Source organism: Hippichthys cyanospilos, chromosome 18 (assembly GCF_059441005.1).
Source record: "Hippichthys cyanospilos isolate Australia breed blue-spotted pipefish chromosome 18, RoL_Hcya_1.0, whole genome shotgun sequence".
Lineage (NCBI taxonomy): Eukaryota > Metazoa > Chordata > Actinopteri > Syngnathiformes > Syngnathidae > Hippichthys > Hippichthys cyanospilos.
The window spans coordinates 16101854-16126865 of record NC_142386.1 but is presented as its reverse complement, the minus strand read 5'-3'; the positions used below and the strand labels follow the sequence as shown (position 1 = coordinate 16126865).

At 41.7% G+C, this 25012-nt stretch overlaps 1 protein-coding gene across 2 annotated transcripts in view; it reads left to right on the top strand.

The window, feature by feature from the left end:
• The window catches only part of LOC148409161 (voltage-gated potassium channel subunit beta-2), a 71899-nt gene that overhangs the window by 9481 nt on the left and 37406 nt on the right, over positions 1-25012 (top strand). Inside the window, exon 1 of one of the 2 annotated variants that reach the window (XM_088440895.1) lies at positions 9851-11106. The exons of the other annotated variant lie outside the window; for it this stretch is intronic. Coding sequence (XP_088297021.1) covers positions 10790-11106 — 317 coding nt within the window. The 5' untranslated portion in view covers positions 9851-10789. Of the gene's footprint in view, positions 1-9850; positions 11107-25012 lie in introns of those variants that run through there. 2 annotated transcript variants of the gene reach the window in all.

Below are 25012 nucleotides of genomic sequence, written 5' to 3'. Positions count from 1 at the left end.
TATTTCCTGGATTCAACTTCTATATAATAACCCCAAGGCCTCTGTAATGACAAACCGGCTTATATCACAGCCATTCAACCTCTCTCGGGGCACCCACCAGGGCTACCCCTTAAGTCCTCTACTTTTTGCCTTAGCGTTGGAACCTCTAGCAGTATCCGTTTGTAAAGACCCCAAATTTCCTGGACTCAAGATTGCTGGAAGTGTTCATAAGATAATGCTATATGCTGACGATGCCCTAATGCTGGTTACACAGCTGCAACGGTCCATACCTGCACTCTTACAATTAATCAATCAGTTTTCTCGCGTGTCGGGCTACAAAGTGAACTGGACTAAATCAGAGGCCCTCCCATTGACTCCTCGCTGCCCTGTGAAACTGTTTAGACCTGGTAACTTCAAATGGCCACAGTCGGGCATAAAATATCTTGGGGTTCTGTTTCCTCACTGTCTTTTGGACTTAGTCCGGGTCAATATTGAACCACTATTGGATTCTTTCAAGGCAGATGTTGAACGGTGGACTCCCTTGCTCTTGTCTCTCTGGGGTAAGGTTAATGTTATTAAAATGATTTGTACCCCTAGGTTCAATGATCTTTTTCAGACGCTCCCTGTGAGAATTCCGCTTTGTTATTTTTGCCCATTCAACAAGATTTGTAATGAATTTCTATGGAATGGTAAACGTCCCTGGATCAAGTTGCTGCGTCTGCAGAAGCGTACTGACCAAGGGGGGCTAGGTGTTCCTAATCTGCTCCTCTACCACTATGCCTTTGGTCTGAGACATCTGCTTCACTGGGCCCTCCACCTGAAAGAGCAACCTCTTGGCATGCCCTTGAGAGCTTCATCTATAGCCCTCTTCCCTTGTGGCACTTGACTGTCATGCAACTCCCTGTTGTGTTTAAGACATATCCCGTGGTGTCTTTTTTGCAACATGTTTGGAAGAGGATTGCATCTATACTCTGTTTTCATCCCAACCTTCACGTATTGGCCCCTATCTGGAATAATACAAGCTTGTGTATCAACAAGTCTCCATTTCACTGGGATTCCTGTGTCCTAAGGGGCATTTTGATGTTGGGGGACCTGTATGAGGCAGGTACCCTTAAATCCTTTACCCACTTACGGTCACAGTTTGGATTGCCACAAAACCAATTTTGGAGATTTCTCCAACTTCGCCATTTGCTGGGTCAAGTGTTTCACTCTTTGACTTCCCCGCCCGTTAACTTGGACTGGCTTTCTCGGTCTTGGCTGGTCTCGGGGAGGGTTGGTAAGGCCTCGCTGTTTTACACTATGCTTCTTAAGGGCTCAGTGTGCACTTTCAAGTGTGACAAACAACAACAAGGAAACGGCGAAAATCACAAAAGAAAAAAAACACAAAAAGCACACAAAACAACGCAACTCACCCTTGTGAAGCAAAACCACAGCAAACGTTGCGCAAACTAAACGAGGATAAACCAACACAAGTGTCACAGCCACCGCAGGGCGGGGAGTAAACCGCAACCCCAATTGAACAGTCAACGGGCTACAAGTGACTAAAGGAAATAAATGAATAAACCGCAAAAAGCGTGGTACTCCTATGGCATGCAAACCAATGCGCGAGAAGGTTCTGAGAGACAGACGACCAGGTGGCGCTGCCTTATAAATGTCCCCAATGTCATATACATGATGTTTTTGATAGTATGCATTCTCGTCTTGCGCGTGCGCAAAGGCTTATTCCCTGCTTTTAGCACCACCTCTGTCGGGCTGCAGGGGCGAAATAGAAGAGCAAACAATATGGCAGCTTGTAAATTGATCTTCTCACAACGTAAATACGCCAGGCCACAAGGAGACGCCATTACACACGGTCGTTGGTGAAAGGTATGCTTTACTTTGAAGCTTTTTAAACACTTTGGTTTCATCAATCACAGTATTACATAATAACAGCTAAGATAATATCTATCTTTATTTAGAGAGGCATTATGGCTATTGTTTCATGTGGCAAACACTGCGCCAAAAGTACTGTTTGACAGTGAATCGGATTGAAGTCACTGCTTTGTAAAAGCACGACTTTCAACTTGCAATGTGGAGTTTTTATCTCTTTTCATTTAGAATAGGCCAGCAGTATCCAATGAGATTGCTTGTACGCTATCCGTTGACGCACTCTTGTTTGCCCTGTGTTCACCTGGAAAGGGCAAACGAGAGTGCGTCAACACGGACTTGGGCTGAAGAATTACTTTTAATATTATTATTATTACTGTATTGTATCATTTGACAGAAATACCTTGTTAGTTTTTGTACTTTAATAATATAAACCCACCTCCTCCCGCCCACGTCGATGTGACGCAACAAGCAATCTCATTGGATACCAAGCTGTCAATCAATGTGCTTTTACAAGCTCTGATTAGCTGGTTTTGTGGCACAAACGTAACGCGTGAGCAGAACTGAGCGGGCGCAGAGGACGACTCGAGCGAGCGAGAGCTCGATGTTGAGCAAACGTGATGTTGAGCGAGGGAGGGAGGAGTATCGCGAACGAGAGCGAGATGTTGAGCGCGAGAATGCTATTGCGAGCGAGCAAAAAGGAATTTTGAGCGAGAAACTTCTTTTCAAGGACGTTTTCTCTGCGCTCAAAATCGGTTTTCGCTCGCTCAGTTTTATTTCAACGCTCAAATTTTTTTTCCGCGCACTCGTAATTGTGGCACAAATATAACGCCATAGCATTATGGCTGTTACTTGATGTGGCAAACAATGTGCCAAAGTACTGTTCGACAGTGAAATGGGATAATGTCATGGCTTTGTAAAAGTAAAACTTTCCGATTGCATCCATTTACTTGTGTTTTGTGAAAGGAGTGTCAATTTTTTTAAATTTGCGATCCCACATCAGAAGGAGTGGATAATGTATTTTGATTTTACTTGATATTTAAAGGAAAAAACAACTAACTGAAATATGTAGGTACTAATGAACTTGATTTGGCCCTCCATCCTCTCCCACGAGATCTTATTTTCATTACCATCTTTTGTAGTGTAACTACTAGTCTGTTTTTTATATAACTTTGTTGAACAACTTCAACTTTTTAACATTAAATGAACATACAGATGTACAAAACATGTTGGCATAGTAGAGTGTAATGTGAGAAATGTAACAAGTCTAAGAAGTGTACATGGGAGAATAAGAGATTGAAAGATGCAAAAAGTGTCTTTAAAATAATAATAATAATAATAATAATAATAATAATAATAATACATTATTTAATTATTATTTTATAATAATAAAATAAATACAATTAGAAAACACAGAAGTTATCAGGGTTGAGGTCCTCTACTAGCACACATTTTCACTGCAATTTTTTCTTCATACATTTCAAGGATGAAAAATAATGACATAATTCTTTATGAAAAACAATGAATTATGTCTGAACTTGAAGTATACAATGTAATTATTAATATACTTAATGCATGTCTGAGTTAATTAAATGCAAATCCTTTCAAATCAACAGGTTTCGAGTCAAGTAACTATACTGTGGTTTTATATCAGTAAAACATAGTCAAAGTAAAGCATAGGCCTATCCTCTCTCTGGAATTGCTTGTATAGCAGCATTCCAGCAACACAGTAATTTCTGTCCTTGTCCATCTGTGTTTTTTTTTTGTTTGTTTTGTTCCAGTAACCCATTTCTCATCAGTTTGCCCTGGTGCCCTAGCAACTGACGCCTTGTTGACTCGGGTGACGTCTATCAGTTATTTGTTCACTCATCCTGAGGTAGGCAGGTATATCATGAGGGATCTTGCCTAAGGACCCTTACTGAATGATGTTTTTGTCATTGGTGATGTGTGCCCCCAGCAGGGTTTCGAACCCCCCAACCATAACATAGCACACATTACCACTGTACTATATATACCTAGCCTTCTTCCTATTTCTTGATTATCTCCAGCTTTGTTTCTTACTTCACTCTTTAACATCACTATCAATCTTGGGGCAAATGGCTAACCAATTAAAGTTTGAAGCAAGCACTAAAATGCACAATACATACTATATTTAAAGCATTCTCAAACGAGATCAAGTCTTTAGGCAGCCATTTTTGTGACCTGTCCGCTGACCAATAGCAGAAGTGTATCTTAGGGAGTCGTGACAATATATATACAGTAATCCCTCGTTTATCGCGGGGGTTATGTTCCAAAAATAACGCGCAAAGTAGCCAGCTTTATTTTTTTGATTATTTTAAAATGCAATACTAAGCTATACAATAAAACCAAAAATCAAAACCTGTTTTAAAGCACCAAATTTGTTTAAAACAATCATTTTAATGTAGTAATACAAAGTTGGAAACATTGTCACTCGAGTGTCTCAGCTATGCCTCTTCGTCCGTAAACCGCACATTGTTATGAGCAGTAAATGTGCTCTTTCTTTTTCTGAGCAAGACGATTTTTATAAACGGATATGCCCAAACATAAAATTAAAGTTAAATCTCTTATATCATAACTATACACTTGAAATTTCAATTTATTACAAAAGAAATCTAGGTGAAAGTCAAATTTCCAAAGGTGTGCATTTCTGCGTTGCTCTCTATGTAGGCAGACAGACCTGGTGTGGGCTGTAAAATCTATCCACACTGTAAAAAATCCGTGAAGCAGCGAACCCATGAAAGATGAACCGCGATACAGCGAGGGATTACTAATATGGGGATTACTAATATATATATATATATATATATATATATATATATATATATATATATATATATATATATATATATATATATATATATATATATATATATATATATGAAAAGGTGAAGAAAAAGCGGGAAGTATTGAAAAGTAAGTATTGAAAAGAATGATCGATTATGACCGCTGTTTGTTTTGGTGAGTGCAAGCCTTTTCTTTCTTTATTGTTTCATTTTGAATATGTTTGTGTTTTATATATATATATATATATATATATATATATATATATATATATATATATATATATATATATATATATATATATATAATATCACAAACATATTGAAAATGAAACAATAAAGAAAAAAAAAAGCTTGCACTCACCAAAACAAACAGCGGTCATAATCGCTCAGTCTTTTCAATACTTCCCGATTTTTCTTCACCTTTTCATTATGGAGGTCTCTTTCTCTTGGCACTGAGATATACTGCACAGTGTTTCCACTCGGGTGTTCCAAAAGTGTTTTAAAAGCGCCGTAGTGCATTGAGGAGCTCTCTTTACCTTCGAACAGAGATGTACAATACTGTATATCCACTCGGGTGTCCCAAGAAGTTTTTAAAAGTGTGTGTCCAGCTGTGCTTTGGTGTCTCATTGCTGCCTTGATTAAACAATTGACGTTTGCAAATCCAGTCTAGCTCCAAACACCAAATTGAACCTTTGAAAACAAAATGCATTCCCAGCTGAACTATTTGCCAGGGTTAGCTCACGCGACTGGTAAACCAGTCAGAAATATGACCAAGTCGGGACAGGTTAGTTAAGAGCTACACTACGCCTCTAGGGCAATCAGGCAAAGCCAACACCACGTAGCTTGCTTGTTGAGCATTGCACGGCCTTCCTGCAGTGAGAATCCACTCTTGTCACGCTCAACGTCAGGCTTCTAGATGGTGATCTAATGACTCGGTTGGCTATTACAGCCGTCTATTAAGCTATACGGCCAATCACATATCCATCCGTGCTTGCGCAGAAGCCCGTGCCATGTTGATGCAGATGGATTAAAATAGTGAAAAGGGATGGCAATCAATTTAATGTCAAGTTTTTCTTTTATTGCGCAAGTTCTTGTGACTAGTGCATGGATACTGCATATTTAAGTAGTGATTGAATGGAAGGTTGGCGATGTTAGACGCACAGCACTGACTCAGAAAGATCTTTCATGCGTTGAATGACATTTCAAAGGTGAGTAGAATTGTCTTGACGTTTTTTGAGGGTGGCTTATGTTGGAGTCTCAGTGGGGGGCGGGGGGGGGGGGGTGTTTGTCTCACTGACTTGCTTACAGCTCACTTGAAAGTGCTGGCTGAAGTTATTCTGGGATTGGCAGTTTTTTGTTTTGTTTTTTTAAACACAAATAATTCTGACACAATGTTGGAATGAAGAGGGCTTTTGATAATACCACATACACTCTTGCTCTGGTCCCCTAGCAACTGACGCCTTGTTGACCCTTGCGACGTCTATCAGTTATTTGTTCACGCATGCTGAGGTAGGCAGGTACATCATGAGGGGTCTTTCCTAAGGACCCTTACTGGGTGATGTTTTTGTCATTGGTGATGTGTGCCCCCGGCGGGATTCGAACCCCAGACTCCCATGAAATAGTAGCACACATTACCTCTGTAGTATATATACCTAGCCTTCTTTGTGTTTCTTGATTATCTCCAGCTTCGTTTCCATATATATATATATATATATATATATATATATATATATATATATATATATATATATATATATATATATGGATGTCATATATATAATATATATATACACACACACATATATACAGGGTGTTCCAAAATGTTTGACCCCATTTCGTAGGCCAAAAATTTTGACCGTTTTCGTTGGAATTACCTCAAATTTTGACAGCTTGTGTAGAAACAGTTCATGTTTTTGCGTGTAACGTTTGGCAGTTCTATCTTTTCTGGTTAAGAAATGCTGTTCACTTCAAAAGATAAGACATTTTGCGTGTTTTCCGATTGTATACATGTATATTATATGTACATCGCACTTACTATACTACTGTGGAACGCATTACCCATTTAACATAGGTTTGGATTGCCCGCCGTAAGATGAATTCGCTTTACGAGCCCAACTGCGGAACGAATTAATCTCGTAACATGAGGGCCGATTGTGCTTTTCTTTGTGAATTTAACCAATAAAACTCATGGCTTTCAACATAAAGTGTATTTAGTTCCATCAAGATCCATCAGAATGGGGTCAACCATTTTGGAACACCTTGCATATCCAAAGTAGGCCCCAGTTTATGAGATTAATCCATTCAGCGGGCAGGTGGGCTCAAAACGCAAATTTGCTGTATGGCGGGCAATCCAAACTTATGTTAATTAGCTACTGTGTGTAAAACCTCAGCTAAAAACATCCACATTGTCTATACACATTAAAAATTGCAATCAAAATAGTAGTTAGTGCTACTTATATGTAATATACATGCATACAATTAAAGAACATCATAAATAAAAAATACATAAAGTATTTTTTTTTTATCTTTGAGTGACGCTTGTTTTGGCCATATTTCCTAGTAAGGGTAGCCTAGGCTAGGCTAGCTTGGCTTTCTTCGTATTTCTTGATTATCTCCAGCTTTTGTTTCCGTATTAATCGTCTTCTTACTTCTCTCTTTAACATCACGAGCAATCTTGGAACTCATGGATAGCCAATTCAAGTTTTAATTCAGTACTAAAATGCATAATAAATATGATATTGAATGCACTCTAACACGAGATCAAGTCTTTAGGCAGCCATCTCTGAGACCCTGCGCGCCGACCAATAGCAGACCAGCATCTTTGTGGCCTCATCACGCTGACCAATAGTAGACCAGTATCTTAGGGAATCGAGACGCCGACCAATAGCAGACCAGCATTTTAGTGACACGTTGCAGCGGAGGCAATTTGAACCCAACAGAAATTAAGAGCAATTACCTAAAAACGCCTCATGAGGGAGGCAAAACAACAAACAACAAACCCCACAGGTCATGACAGTTGTTGATGTTACTTGTAAAGCGGAGAAGAAAAAACTCCACACCGTAACGTGAAAAAAATGTAAGCCAGGTGTATGAGCCAATTAACAGCGTTGGAATAATTTATTGATTCTGTGAACAGCATTAATATAAATTTCTGTTGTTGTATGGTCAAAGGATGGACAGTTGTTTGTTTGCGGTTGTTTTCACTGCCCAATAGAAAATGTTACTGCCCCTTTAAGGGAAGGCGAGAGGTGCCTGACACTGGCCCTTTAAGAGCCATGGGGCTTGAATCACAGGGGGCAGTTGACTGATTACAGACCAGAGCCATACGGTTTTTGACCGTAATGTTAAATCTATATAAATCTATTGTTTTATTCAAGCAAGATAAGCTTGTGGAATTTCGTTCAAATATATAATAGTGTTGCTTAGAGAGAGAGGGTGGCTGATCACGCGAGAGAGACGAAGGAGAATGTGAAGAAAAGAGGACGCATGCGCAGAGGGAGGGCTGTTTCTGAGAAAAACGTCTTAACATACAAAACAAATCTGTGGAAGTGCTGTGCAGTTCTCTGTTGTATTTATAAAAATAAAAGTGACGGTTGAGACTGGCGCTGCCTTCCCGCTGCCGTTTGTACCGAGTCGAGCACCGCTTCGAGCCGTCCTGCGAGGGCTATTTACCCGGACGGGCAAATCCGGCCCTGGAAATGAGGTTTCCCCCGTATCTTGTGTCTACGGCCACCGGATGAACAGGAACGGACAACAATACTTTTCTTTTTCTTGGACAAGCATACAAGTAAAGCCAAACGCTAGAAATCTCAACTCGCACACGAGGGATGCCATAACTCGAGGGTCCACTGTATGTGCGTGTGTGTGTGTGTGTGTGTGTGTGTGTGTGTGTGTGTGTGTGTTTTGCCTGCTACGCATCTATTATCGTACATTGTATCCAAAATTATATCTTTGAAAAAGACTGGAATGCACTTTTTTTAAAGAATTGAGGACTCATAAGTGAGTATCCAAAATTCTCCCTTTATGTTTAACGTAACCAATCAGCATCTAAACGCAATGATCTTATCAAGAAAATTTAATTTCAATTAGTGTTAAAACAGCACAATATTTTGAATGTGAGATCCGCCGCTAGAGGACAGCATTAACGTGGACTACCGTACAGATGTTTGTATAATTTGTAAAATAATCCGCAGTAGACTACCTCAATGGAATATGGTTGCAAATCACAAAACATGTGACATAAAAGAAACATAGCAGCAATACACTGGACCAGGTACATTTCAGCCCTGGAAATATATGACCAAACTTCACATTAGTTAAGAGTTTAACATGAAAGTCTGGGTTTAATTTCACGTGGAACATTGAAAGGATTATCAGCATTCTTGATTCCAATGTAAGTGAAAAGCAGCTGTTGGCCGAGGCCAGGCAAATAACTTTAAAATGCACCGATTTAATTTCAGCAGTTTATAACCAGAGTTAAAGTAGCAGAAATCCTGATGAATGTGTGTGACTTTATTTTACTCTAAAATGCGATTTCTGCATTTCACCTAGTCTAACAATATACAGTATTTTATAATATCTGCTTTGTTTGTCGTCAAAAGGAAATACAACACGGAGTTGTTTTCCTTCCTAGGGAAAAGACCAGCTCAACAAAAGTTCCAAAAAGCTGCCATGCAATCTGCTCTGGGACTGCAAAATGCTCCGACGCGAGCTTCCATTTGAAATAAGCAAACTGGCAGAAAATGATGAATGTGTGCAATATTATTTGCAACCATGGGTGGTTTTTTTTGGTAGGTGTTGTGCGCATATTTTGAGCACATACTGTACTACAACATGAGTCATCATTTTTTATGTACATTGTGTGATGAAGTAGCAAATGGGGTAATAGGCATCTGATGAGGGTACAGATGTGCAGAGATGTGCAGTGGAAATTGTGATGGTTGCTCATTCAAATAAATGGGTGTAGTGGATGAGATGCAGAGCTGCAGACATGTCTTCACATCTAGAGCTTGATGTGTGATGAGGGACATGCATGTGCGCAAGTCATTACGCGATGCTTCTAATTTATTTCCAATTCAGCCACAAGGCAACATTGCATAAGCGGCACACGCATGTTGTGGGGAAAACGTTCACCCGCGTGACGAATGGAAGCGCTAGCGAGCAAGAGAGCGAGCGAGAAACAGAGATGGGGGGGGGGGGGGATGTGCTCTGTGTCATGAACGCTTTGGGGAGCTTCTGGAAAAAGCAAGAAGGGCATAAATAATAATAATAAAAATACATAGTTCTGATGAAGGGATGAGGCTGACTGTAAGCTTTTGAAGATGATTTGCGGCTTTACGATGCTCAGCGCTTTAAGCCCCGTTCCATTCTGTGCGAGACGAAGAAGCAGGAGAGCCGCGCACTACTTGGGCAGCTGTCAGCATGTACGCCGCTTGGCACACTGAAGAAGGTAATTCAGACCAAATTAATTCGTTGGATTTTGATGTCGTTTTCCCTTTATTGTCGCCTTATTTTTCCCCTGGCATCGAGGTGACGTGCGTGAAACTGCTGCAGGAATGATGATGATGCACTGAATTTTTCATGTCAGCCTGTATTTTCCCGCCTTGCGACAAATAAAAATAAAAGAATACGGGAGGAAAATGCTGTTTTTCAACGCCATGAGTGAGGATGTATGTGTCTTTACTGCGGCACGCCGGCGAGCTCTCCGGCTCCAGGCAGGAAGAAGTCACCTCAGCTGAAGCCCCGGAAGCCTATGTTTGTCAGCCCCTCTTACCGAGGTTTCCCCAAAGATCACTCCCCAGAAACAGCAAGCAAACACCTTTGAGTTTTTTTTTTTTTTTTTAATCTAAAGTGCACTGCAGTCCTGATGTATCTTGTGAAAAGTCAGGAAGCCTTCTGGCAGGTTTGTATCAGAAGACAGGAGATGGAGCAGACTGCAGGTCTGCATGCGTCATGTTAAAGGCTGGACACTCTTCTGCACCCCCTCCCCCTGGAACTCTCAGACAAAATCTTTAACCTCGGAGACCCTTTCAAGCACTATTCACGATTCAATTAGACATTTGTGAACGTTCCGTGATTTGAAAGTTCCGTGAAGTGAAAGTGCCCGCTACCAAAGTTATCCCCCGGAAACCAGGGTCAAGATGCAGGTGTCCTTTGCTTGCACTGAGCATAACCTCAAGAGTCGCAGCGAGGACCGACTTTGTGGCCTTCGCACTGCTCCGCCCCCGGGAGGCAGCAGCGGAGGAGTAGGAGGCGGCGGAGGAAGTGGCGGCAGTGGAGGTGGTAGTGGCGGAGGAGCGGGCGGAGGAGGTGGAGGAGGGAGTGGACAGGAGCGCAATGGAAACTACAGCTTTCAAGGGTCAGTTAAGACACGGGAGGGCCCAGGGTCACGACAGACCCCTCAGGGTCATGCGCATATGAAGGAGGCCATCGGGCGCCACACTAGTATGAAGTACAGGTGAGTGTTTGCTACAGGTGGTGAGAGAAGGACATATGTGGCTGAAACACAGTTTTGCTTTGATCAGCATGTCCCTTTGACCTCCAGATAATGCAGTCCTTCTCAAATAGTGGGGCGGGCCCCTCTGTGGGAACAGGCTTTGCGTTTGCTGTGAAGTGGAATTGCATATTCACGGCACAAGATGGTGCAGTGGCGCTCTCATTGCCAAAGTCTGTGCAGGAGTTGTAAACCTTTTAAATTGCTGTCAATTTTTTTTTTCTCATTCACAATAGTGATTAATGCGATTTAGAGATCAATAATCACAATTTTTTTGTTCGGGCTAAAATGATGATATTCGTCCTGTGTTAATTTTACAGACCAATTAACAGTTATTATTTATTAATTTCATTTTTTTTCAGTTGTTAAGTTGATCAAAAACGCTCCTGGTTTAGTTAAGGATTGATATTTAAGTTTTGTTTTTTTTTTTCTGATCCATATTAACCTGTATAAACTTTCTAAAAAGTTAGCATTTGTTGAAAGTTTATTTATATTGCTATTTTTCTTTTGTTAATGTTAAACCTTATACCATTTTACGTATACTTATACCTACATTGTTTAAGAATAATGAATGATCTTATTTATTTAGTCATTGTGTCAAGTGGGGGGGGGGGGGGGCATGAAATGTTTTCTCTTTCCTAGGGGGGCTTCGCAAAAACTAATTGAGAAGCACTGAGATAATGGAACACATTCAGCAATGGGAACTATATTGACATTACCTACATACCTACCGGCTCTCAGTTAAGGGATCTGAGTTCAATTCCAGCTGGACCCGGCTTTCCTGTGTGTTTTGCATGTTCTCCCTGTGCTCTCGTGGGTCTCCTCCGGGCAATCCGACCGCCTCCCACATTCCAAAAACATGCATGGTAGGTCACTTCAAATTGTCCTTGGGTGTCTTTGTGAATATGAGTGTTTGTTTGCCTCTGTGTGCCCTGCAATTGGCTGGCAACCAATTCAGGGTGTCCCCCACCAACTGCCCAAATACAGCTCGAATAGGCAACAGCAAGCCAGCGATCCTAGTGAGGATAATGACAGGCTATAGACAGGGGCGCACATAATTTTTTTCGTGAGTTACTCACATTAGTACCAGAGTGAGTCTATGCAAACACTAGGGGGGTTTGGTACTCACCCTTTTTTTCGTGAAAAATCGTTCTCAATGTCACTGTCAGAGTCACTCCCACAGTGAGTGCACTGTTTGTATGCACACAGTGACATCATGAAATTCAAACCTTTGTCCTCAAAAAGTTTCATAAGTCCATCAGTTATGGTTTGCGCAGTTTGTTCATGACCCAATTTAATTAGGGCAAGGAAGTCAGAAGTAAATTCTACACCACTGTAGAGTGACAACATAAACACTCATTCACAGCGTCACAAGAATGATATGCAGCCCCCGACAACCAGTCAAAGCCACTTCAGTAAACAAACAAATATCCTTAGAACAGGAAGAAATGGGTCATGAATGCTTAGCTTTATGAAAGCCTGGGGAGGAAACTATACCCTGGATTCAACATACCGCTGCATGTTGATGAATGACTGGTTCCACATCAGCGTATCCACTGAGCTGCACTCTGTCGTGGCTGCGTTGTTGCACAATGGTCCACCAACTTTACACATGACTTGTAAGATCAGTTCTTCTGCCGTGCGCCATGGTCAACTCCACAATTCAAAAAGCACCAGAAAGGAAAAAAAACGTGATCTACATCCAAATTTACAAAGAAAAAGCACTCCACATGGACACGATTGTCTTTTACTTGAAGCCAAAAGTGATTGGTTTTCCTTTTCTGTGTCATTGTCATCAAGACAAAAAGAACAAATATTTTCATCCTAATAATTGTTAGTGTAACGTGTACAAATTTATATTATTGTTTGAGCCACAATTCTATCTATATATGAAAGTTAAAATGAACAATCTATGTACTCACCCATTATAAATGAAGCATGCAATTGAGTGTTATTGACACAAACTTTTTGTTTTCGGAATTTTTAGAAACTTTTTTTTTTTTTAAATCAAATCGTACAACTTGGACGAGTAGTCCCTGCACAAGTGCAGTTTGACCCTGCAGAGATGTGGTGTGCAACAGAGTCTCTTGAGGGTCAAAACTACAAAGCGGAGACCCATGCATTGGCTGGGGTTGTGCGACGGCTTGGCACAGCATGGCGGGGCGGACACGCAATAATTGAAATCCATGATGTATTTTGTGGATTGCACAGGTTACACAGAGTCTGTGTTGTTCCTGCAATTTGTTCCACCACCTAGAAAGTGGGATTAGCTATTTCTCTCTGTTAGCTTGTTTGTTAGCCACAGATTGCGCTACATTAATGTGGTCTTTCCATACTCATCAAATAAAGGATGATTGAAAATGTTCGACCCCTGTATCAAATGCACCGATTTTGTCTGCTGAGGACATGAGCTGTAAATCTTGCTGTAAATCATGTTCGTGTGCTGCTGTAAATCATTTACGTATGCTTCAAGCCAGGGCACATTTTTGAATCATAAAAGCAGGTAATGTATGCTAATGCGCAAGGTGAAGCACACAGTTACACATCAGTGATTTCTGTTGAGCATGCGTTCCTGTGTGCTTGTCTGGCTATCGAAATGGCTGAATAGAATTTCAGTGATGTCTGTTATATAGCGATTCCAGTGGCCAAGGCGTGCATAACAGAATGAGCAATACAAGTCTCTGTTTTGTTCCTTGTTTCTTCCTCAATTGCTTCCAATACACTGTTCCTCTTGTGAACTGGATTTTCATTTTGATTGGAGTAATGAAAATGAGGAGGGTCACAGTTGCCAATATATTTTCAGGCATTCAATTAATGGGATTAATATTAAAACACAAATCCTCAAGAGAAACACTTGCAAGGGGGTGGGCGAGGGCACACACAAATATATTACTCAAAACAATTCCTGCACTTGAGGTCAATCACTAATCCATGTCCCATTACTATCATATACACAGTAATAATTCTGGATTTGCATCCAATATAAGGTGATTGAATATACACACACAGGCACGACGCACACACACACACACACACACACACACACACACACACTGGCCAAAAGTATTGACACCCCTGTAGTTCTGTCAGATAATGCTCAATTTTTCCCAGAAAATTATTGCAATTACAAATGCTTTGGTAGTAATATCTTCATTTATGTTACTTGCAATTAAAAAACACAAAAGAGAATGAAAAAAAGTCAAATCAATCATCAATTCACACAAAACTAAAAAAATGGGCCAGACAAAAGTATTGGCACCCTTTGAAGAATCATTTGATGCATCTAATTTGTGTAATTAACAGCACATGTTACTTACCTGTGGTGTTATGAATAACCGCGGAACCCGAGTGGATTCAGGACCCCAACGTCATCTCGCACGACATGATCAACCTGTTCTGCTTCGTGTATTTAGACGAAATATTGATCTTTTCCAAAACCCTGCAAGATCATCGGCAGCATGTTTGCCTGGTCCTACAGTGCCTGCTGGAGAGCCGGCACTCTCCACACGAGGAAGTGGATATTCAATGATGGTTTATTAACTGACAGCGCATGCCAGGCGTGGAAACAAATCCTGAGCCGGCTGGTTATAAAGCCTTCGTGGTGGACTATGGTCAACCTAAAAGGCATCCTTTATGACAAGGGGATTGTGAACTCAGCCTAAAAAAAAAAGCACAACTTAAAAACAGAAAACACAACAGGCACAATTTAAAAGCAGAAAACACAACAGTGCCCCTCCCAAAGAATGCCCCCTGGCAGACTTCCAGGCTTAACAGGGTGAGACCTGTGAAAATCAGTCAACAATCCCAAATCCATGACCCACGACCGAGGGACCCACGAGCACTCCTCGGGCTCATAGTTCTCAGGATAGTTCTCACTGCATAAACTAGATCCCCATTGACCAGGCAAGGAGGAGGCGGAGGAGGCGGAGGAGGCACGACGGGAGGACACAGCACCCTGGAAACGACTGGCTTGAGCAGAGAGACGTGGAAGACTGGCTGGACCTTCATGGATGGTGGCAAGGGCCCAACAAATCTCAGGTTCAGTTTCTTGGAGGACCCGGTGAGGTGCAAATCTCGGGTTGACAACCAAACTTCTTGTCCCGGCTGGTACTGCGGGGCCACGGACCGTCGCCAGTTCTCCAGTTGGCTTTTTCGCCCTTGGTGTCCTTCCAAACCTTCTGGGCCTGCCGTAGGTGGCTCTGGAGAGAAGGCACCACAGCCTTTTTCTCCTGGGAGGGAAAAACCCTGGTTGATATTCGTAGATGACATGGAATGGGGCAAGTGGCAGATGAAGAACCAGATTTGTGGGCATATTCAACCCAGGAGAGTTGAGTGACCCAGACGGACGGGTTCTGCTGGCAGACACAGCACAGGGAGGATTCCAACACTTGATTTGCGCGTTCCACCTGCTCATTGAATTGGGGGTGGTAGCAAGAGGTAAGACTGGTGGACGCCTTCCGAAGCCCTTCCACAATCGAGAGATTAACTGGGGTCCTTTGTCAGAAAAATTACAGAGGATATGCCATGCAGACGGATCACATTTTTAAATAAAAGCTGTGCTGTCACCAGGGCGGTGAGAAGGCCGCTGAGCGTGACAAAGTGGACCATCTTGGAAAAGCGATCTACCACTGTCATGATGGTGGACTGTCAGAGAAATCTCTAAAAGAAGACTTGGACAAGCCTAGCTGCTAAGCAACAAAAAGAGTAACTCAGACCAGCCAAGGTTGACTTTTCTATACCATGGTGGAGGGAAAAAGCTTGGGCGAATGAACTCGTACGTTCCCCGTCACTAATTCAACTGCCCAAGCGCTCCTGCCTGGTTTTTATTCCTTCAGCAAAGCATTGCACGTTACAAGACATAACAAAAAGGGCCAGTCGGGTGCCACCAACCTGGGCCAAGGTCCCAACTCACACTTTCCTGTGTCAACAGGTCTATCTAAGGCCTTATCTAAGGCCTGGGGCGAGATGAACTGGGACTGCACATATGGATAGAAATGCACAGTATTCTAGACAAGAAATAAGCACATAATGATAACAACCTAATATATGATTTCCTTCACATGGACTTGCCCGGCAGACCCTTTACAAAGTCTAGAGCAGTATGAGTTGAGATGGCATGGGCAGTGGAAGAATCAGACCAGCTGGAGGTTGATGAGTTGCCTTACTTCGGGCACATGTGGTGCAAGCTACTACATAACTCAAAATGTCCTTCCTCCAGCCCGGCCACCAGAACCGCCGACTGATTAGGTATAAAGTCCGGCTGGTACCCTAATGACACGCCAGCTTGGAGCTGTGCCCCCTTTCTAATACTGCAGTTCGGAGTTCTGGTACCACAAACAGTTTATCCTTCAGGCAGTTGACATGCCTGGCTCCTGCTGCCTGCTGAAGTCGTTCCTCCAGCTCCCACTGGGGCTCCGATGACCCAGTCTCAGGTGGGTTTTCACAGGCAGTGTCCTCATGTATGTGAGACAGAGCGTCCGGTTTGGCATTTTTCGAACCTGGTCGAAAGATGATAACATAATTGAAGCGTGTGAGGAATAGCACCCACTGGGTTTGCCGAGGGTTCAGGCAACGTGCAGTGCAGAGATAGGCTAGATTCTTATGGTCAGAGAAAATGGTGAAAGGTTGCTGCGTGCCCTCTAGCCAACGCCTCCATTCCTCCAACGCCAAGACGACCGTCAGGAGTGCTCGGTTGCCCACATTAGTTTCATTCTGCTGACGAGAGACAACATGAGAAAAACAAACATGGATGTAACTTGCCATCCTCCAGTGATGGCAGGGACAGAATCATGCCTACTCCTGAGTCAGACGCATCAACCTCAACCATGAACGGAAGTTTGGGATTCGGGTGCAAGAGAACAGGAGAGCTCGTAAACCTAGTTTTAAGGTGACGAAAGGTGTCCTCTGCCCTGGAGCCCCATGTGAATGGTACCTAGCTCGAAGTGAGTTATGTCAGGGGTTCAGCCAGCGTACTATAGTTGCGAATGAAGCACCTACAGAAATTGTTGAACCCCAGGAATCTTTGGAGTTATTTTCTTGATGTAGCAGAAGGCCATTCAACCACAGACTGGATTTTGGCTGTATCGTCTCGCAGCTGACCCTTCTCCACAATGAACCCGAGGAACAGGACCGAGGACAGGTGGAAGTCGCATTTTTCTGCCTTGACCAACAAACGGCTCTCCAGCAGGCACTGTAGGACCAGGCAAACATGCTGCCAATGATCTTGCAGGGTTTTGGAAAAGATCAATATGTCGTCTAAATACACGAAGCAGAACAGGTTGATCATGTCGTGTGAGATGACATTAACCATGTTCTGGGACATGGCAGGAGCGTCAGTGAGTCTGAACGGCCTGATTAGATACTCGACGTGCCCAAGTAGTGTGTTGAATGCGGTTTTCTTCTCATCTCCCTCTCTGATGAGGACAAGGTGGTAAGCGCTGCGAAGGTCCAATTAGGTGAATATGTGGGCCTGATGCAGTGCCGAGAGCACGTCATCGAGCAAGGACAGGGGAATACTTGTTTTTTACTGTAATCTCATTGAGACCATGGTAGTTGACACAAGGACGCAGGGTTTTGTCCTTCCCGTCAGTTAAAAAGAACCCTGCTGTGAAACAGAGAGGTGGAGGGACGAATATGCCCGGCGGACACTAAGGTGAAAATGTAATTGCAGAGCGACTCCTGCTTGGGCGGTGAGAATTTGTACAGTTTCGCCGCCGCCCTGGGTTGATCCCAGCACATTATTGATGGCGCAGTCATATGGGTGGTGGGGCGGTAGGGCGAGTGTCTGGTCTGTACTAAAAACCTCCCGTAAATCATGGTAATCGGCTGGCACCCATTCTAAATTGATTTCCTCACGTTTTGGAATCACGCGTGGGACACCGACAAATTCTGCAGCTCGAAGACGATTGTTAACGTATACCATCTCCCCAGCCAGTAGCAACCGCCGACGTGGTGTATTGTCCGCTATGCCGCCGACCTATCCACAGTCTCTATTATACTCACAGTTCTCGGATGTAGCCCCCCAATAAGTTGACTGATGGTGGGTGTTGCGGTCCGACCGCAGCGTGCAGGCGGCGATCACGAGACCAGGTTGACCACAATAGTGGCAAAGGCGTGAGCGCATCCGACGCTCCCTCTGGCCGGGAGAAAGACCACCCCCTCCAATTTGCATGGGTTCGCTGCTGGCTTCTGTCTACTCTGGAGCCAAGGAAGGAGCGGTGACGGTCCATTCTCGTTCCATCACCCCTCCCCGGGAAGGCACAGTGAAAGGCACACGTTCACCGTCTCTCTCTCTCCCGCGTTCTTGTAGTCGATTGACGAGCCGAATGGCCAGTGCGATCAGCTCTTCCAAGGTGGTGGTTTCGTCTCGAGCAGCAAGCTCGTCCTTTAAATTAGGGTGGTGGCCCCTTCGAAAGATTCCATGTAGCGCTGTCTCCCCGAAGGCGCTCTCCGCGGCTAAGATGCTTTACTGAATAATCAGCCACGCTGCGGTTGCCTTGTTCATTGTCTACTAGGCAATCTCCGGCCTCGCAAACCTGTACTGGGTATCTATATTTCTGCATTTATTAAAGTTTCTGTACAAAGTGTTTTTCTTCTTGCAACCATTTTGTAAACCCTTAGTTATCCATGGGCTGTCATTTTATTTTTGTTTTCTAACGTATCTTTTAATAGGACAGTCCTTGAGCAAGACACTGAACCCCCAGTTGCTCCTGATGCTGCGTCATCAGTAGGTAAAATGACTAGTTAGTGTAAAGCGCTTTGAGTACCCAAGGTAGAAAAGCACTATATAAATGAAAGTCCATTTTACCATTTGACAGTATTTATCATACAATACTTGGAATGTTTTCAGAAATGATTCATATGCTATATCGACGTCTTCTGCATCATAAACTATGTTCCAATTATTTTTAAAAAGATTGTTTTTAAATATTGTCATTGATTCTTCATTTCTAACTCTTTTATAGATGTATTTATTGACGTCCATGTCCTCCCTGTACTTGCAATCATAGATCACAAACAATGGCAAGTGGTCGCTGACGTCGTTAACTAGAAGCTCACTCACTGTTTTATCCTCTAGCACGTTTGTCAGTATATTGTCTATTAACATTGCGCTATATGCAGTAACTTGGAACTTGGAAATAAGAAATAAATCCCCTATATACCCCAATATAAAATGTTTCCTTAAATTGAATGAGATTAGTGGAAATTGTATATGATCTAAATTAATTATTTTTCAGAAATATATATTTTTTATAGAACAAATAATAAGATAGACTGAATATAAATCCAGACATAAATTGATCAATCAATAAAAAATTTAATTGAAACACAAATATATCTAGTTAGTATACGGTATGCGGTTAAAATACTGTATGCGGTCGTACAACTTCTTGTCAAGGAGAACTGTGAAGTGCAAAGAAAATTAAACAATCAAGATAACGATGCATACATGACAAAAAACTTGAAAAAGAAGTAAGAATATCCCCTCAAGTACAGAAGTGCTGTGTGCTAACTACTGAGGTGTAAAAAAAAAAAAAAAAAAAAACTTCATTTAAAATGAAATACAACACTAGGAGCAAAGCTGAATCTCAGCTTCAACTGTTGCCAGTGGAAGGTCTCTTGTGTGAAAACGCTAGTTTTTCTCCATCTTATTGCAAGAGCTTTGCTAGAAGGTGACATTGATCTCACCAAAAAACACTGTGGAACATAATGTTGCTGGAGACAACCCATGTGCATTTAGCTCAGCCCCCACAGCATTTGTGTCGTAGCGAATGTGTTTTAAAAAAAGAAGAGAGTGAGATAGACTGGAAAAAAATTGCTTTAAGCCCCTGCTAGACATGAGCATGTTTATTCAACCCACAACCAAACCTTTTTTTTTTGCCACAGATTACTGTTACTGTCCACCTAAAAGAAATTGTTTCTTGGGGGCTTTAAAAAGTGTGAGAGAGAGCAAGAGCGAGAGAGACCGAGAGAGGACAAAAAAATCATTGCAGCACATAACATCAGGTCTGAGTCATGATGTTTGAAAACAGTGCATCATCATCTTCATTTTTGATTTGAGCTTGTTGAGGTGTAGCAAGGGACAAAGACAAAAACATAAGCACATACGATGCTTTATCTGTTTGCTGTGTCACTGTAGACTCCAATAAATAAGGAGTGGAGGGGGGAGGCCTCATGATCGTTCTCCCTGCTAATCAACTTGATTGAACCACTTCCATCCTTTCCTCCCTTTTCATTTATGAGCTTTTAAAAGGGCAGCCAGGCACAAAATGAAACGCAGACTTCTTGGATTTGTCTTAACTCTGGGTTATTCTCAAGAAAGTCTCACTAATCGCCAGTGCAGTCGTTGATCCGGCATATGGCCCCATCCAGTTGCCCGTGGCAACACCCTCGGCATTGCTTTCAGTTCATCACTATTTCCACCATTGCTTATCGGGCCTTGGCCAGCAGAGGCAGCAGGCTGTAGAATACAGCACGGTATTCTACAGCCTGCTGACTTTATGTTGCACAAGCAACACAGATGTGACGCGAGTCACACCTTGCAGATGGCACCGTCATTCCTGCTATTTGTTCCTGTTTGCTAATCCCCACAGGCCGCCTCATTAACCTGATCAACACTTTGCCACACTTACACCAATTGGATGCAACCATCCCCTGTTGGAATTCACTTGAGTTTGTTGATTCACCATGTCTAGGCCGATACTGATAGCATGTTGACCGGGATTTAAAATGTCATGTCAATCTGTGGTCCTCAACCACCGCTTAATGGCCCAGCACTGGGTCACATATTGAAACCTTTATATAATCTTCCAGTGGGGAATATCAGTGTGTTTGGGTGATAATATGATTGAGAATGCTATTATTTGACCAGCTGCGAGCTGCGGACATATTTACCCAATCAAACGCGGTGGGAATATGTGTGACCAGCAGTGATGGGCAAAGTACACAGATTGTTTACTTAAGTAAAAGTAAAATTACCCCATGTAAAAATGTGACTTGAGTAAAAGTAAAAGTGCTGAACCAAAAATCTACTTTAGTAAGAGGTTAAAGTACAGGCTCTGACATGTACTTTAAAGTACAATAAAAAGTAAAACATATTTTTTTTCTGCATTCAAAGATTACAGTTCCAATTGATTGTTTTTCTCTGCCGTTGAGATAAATATTTTCAGTTATGTTCAAGAAGGGGTGGCTAGGTGGAAGAGCCATCTTCCTCACACATTCCAAAACCATACATGGAAGGTGTATTGGACACTCTAAATCACAGGTGTCAAACTCAAGGCCCGGAGGCCAGATCCGGCCCACGAAACGCCCATTCCAATTCAAGTTTCCGGTCAAAATATCACATTTGTAAGTCAATTTGAAATTGTTTGGGGGGGAAAAGCAAGCGCTTTTTTCCCTCACCCTCTCTCTAATTTCAAAACTAGTTGGAAGTGTGACAGATACACCCAAAATGTATTTGATCACAGTCATCCCGGCCCTCTGACAGAAACTGTAACTGCAACGTGGCCCTCAATAAGAATGAGTTTGACACCCCTGCTCTAAATGGTCACACACAAAATCAGGTATCAAACTCGTTTTAGCTTGCAGGCCGCATAGAGGAAAATCTATTCCCAAGGGGGTCAGACAAATAAGGCCATGGTATGTATATTATTTATATAACATTAAAACATTAACTTTAGATGCATTATTCTTTTTTAATACTGTCCAAAATAGTACAAACACAACATCATAAATAATGACAATCAATTAAAATTACTATTAATCATGAAACATTTCAAGTTGTTCTTAAAAACAAAAACAAAAAAACTCATTTTTATACTTCACAAAATCATTTCGCTGGCCAGATTAAACCTGCTTGGGCCAGAACTAGCTCGCGACCTATATGTTTGAGACCCATGCGCTAAATTGTCCTTAGGTGTGATTGGGTGCGTGAATGGTTGTTCATCACTGTGTGCCCTGCAAGTGACTCGCACCCAGTCCAAGGTGTCCCTCACCTACTGCCCAAAGAATGATTGGATTGGCATAAGCAAGCCAGACCATTTAATGAGGCTAAGCGGCTAAATGCATAATGCTATAATGCATGGATGGATGCATGGATGTTCAAGAAGACCTGCCAGACAAGATACCGTACGTATTCACCATAAAGGGCACAACCATTCATGCATGCACTCACACCAAAAGACAATTTAGAGAGTCCAATATGCCTGCCATGCATGTTTTTGGAATGTGGAAATAAATTGGAGAGAACCCAGACAGGCTCAGGGAGAACATGCAAAATCCACACAGGTCTGAGCGAGCTGGATTTGAACTTGGGACTCTGAACTGTAAGGCAGACGAGCTAACCACTCTTACCCCCTGCTGCACTGTGCAAATCAAATACCCAAATAAAGACACACGTATATGCCAAGGACATAAAAAAAAAATATATATATATAAAACTGCAAATGAATTAAGTTGAAGTACTCAATTCCTTTCAAACTCCACTCTATTTATTTGCACAACAGTTTAATAAATATAATGATATATAATATGATAATAACAATATAATAAAATATAATCAAAATGATTTTCGATTTCATTGTTTTTGCCTTTGGGATGTGTGGAAGTTGTCTGCAGCCAACTTCAATAATGCCTAATATGCATATCATATATAATCTTAAATTTAAGGAAACTGCATTTCTGTCTGGTTTGACCTGCGTAATCAACTCAGTGATTTCTATGGCACTATCTGCAAGTTAAAGGCACCCAGTCACAGATAGATAAATTAAAGCAATCAAATTATGCTGCATAAATGCTCACAATTTCGCTTGGTATGGGCTACCCCTGCTAAATGGGGTTTTTTACCTTGGCAGTAGATAAAACCAATGAGAATCACCTTTGTGAAAATGAAACAAACAAAAAAAAAAACAACACTGTTAGATAACGACATTAGCATTATCTTTATTAGTGTAGCTAGCTAACGTTAGCCACATTGCTAACGTATACAAGCTAGCTAGCAAATAATCCATGTTATAACACCAGTGGTGTTTAGCTAATTTACCTAGTCGTGATTTCTGAGATTTGACTGAGAGTTTTTGAAGGCAAACACCCTAAGACATTTTGGCTTCCCGACAGAACGTGACGAAATCATGGGTGAGGGTTAGTGGCTGTTAGCCTCTTGAGGCTATGCTTATTCGACTTATTTGTCCGTGTTTTAATCAACGCTATCTACTAGCCTAGGCAAACTACTGCTATCGTCTCTGCTCTCCAGGTTATGTGGCGCTGACAGTTGTGGGATGTCCCTGCGTTTTTTTTTTTTTAATTTAGCGGCAGCCAGGCTGATTGGTCATACACAGTTTACGTAGTTTGCGCAAAGATGCAATAAGAAAAGTAACAAGGCCTATTATTGTGAATTGTTTAAAAAAAAAATAAAAAAGGAACGAGGCGTTTTTTTTTTAAAGGAATAGTGTGTAAGATTTAGACTGTTGTCTTTTGTGGAGAGCAAGAGGTGCGGCAGGTGCTGCATTTACCATTGTCCGTAGTCATTGTCAGTTTCATTTTAAACTTATTTTCACTAAATATATACATATATATTTTATATACATAATTAATCTCTATATTCTGTTATTTTTGTGTCATATCTATATGGTTACGCTCCTCCTGAGTGCTGCAGTTTTAGTATAGAGTTTTTAGCCGATAAGAATTCAGATAACGCACGTCGCCAGGCAGACTTCATGGCAGACTTAAAGTTTGCCTGAGCCCTGAGGCGCTGGGCTTTCGCTTGAACAGTTGACGGCTTCTGTGCAGTGTGCAATGACATACTGTGTACAGGCCAGAGGTGCCCGGAGAGAACCCACGTGGGCTCGAGAGAACATGCGAACTCCACACTGGAAGGTCGGAGCCAGGTGGATTTGAATCGGGAATTGAACTATATATATATATATATATATATATATATATATATATATATATATATATATATATATATATATATATATATATATATATATATATATATATATATATCCGTTCAGCGGATAGGCCCGTAACTCGAATTGGCCATATGACGGGTAATCCAAACCTATGTTGATCAATGAATGTGTGCGACGCGTGCAAAAACCTTAAATAAAAACAACACGACTTTATACACTTATTAAAATAGTTAAATTAAGGTAAATTAAATAACATAAATATACAAAGGAAAAATGACATTTACCTTTGGGGCAATGTGACTTGAGCTGGTGGAGGTGGAGGGGAGCAGAGACGAACCCGCAGAATTTATTTATTTTTTTACTCCCTGTTCTACGTAAAGGTAAATATGATATGATATGATATGTTCTCGTTTGAGAAAAGTTCCCGTTTAATAAAAAAATAAATAAATTCTGCGGGTTGGTCTCTGCTCCCCTCCGCCTCCACCCAGCTCAAGTCACGTTGCCCCAAAGGTAAATGTCATTTTTCCTTTGTATATTTATGTTATTTAATTTAATTGCACAGTAAATTATGTTACTAATTTTTAATATGTGTATAAAATTGTGATGTTTTTACCTAAGGTTTTTGCATGCATTGCACGCATTCACTAATTAACATAGGTTTGGATTGCCCGTCATACGGACAATTTGAGTTACGAGCCTAGCCGCTGAACGGATTAAGTTCATAACACGAGAGCCCACTGTATATTTTTAAGATGAGGCCTTTTATTGCCTCACATGTAGGCCCATGTTACTACATTAATCTGTTGCATGGTTGGGGTCGTAAGGCGAATTCGTCGTATGATAGGCAATCCAAACCTATGTTAAATAGCTAACGCATTTAGAACCAAAGGTAAAAACAACTAAATTGTACATACATATTAAAAATTGGTACCAAAATAGTATATTAAGTGCTATGTTTA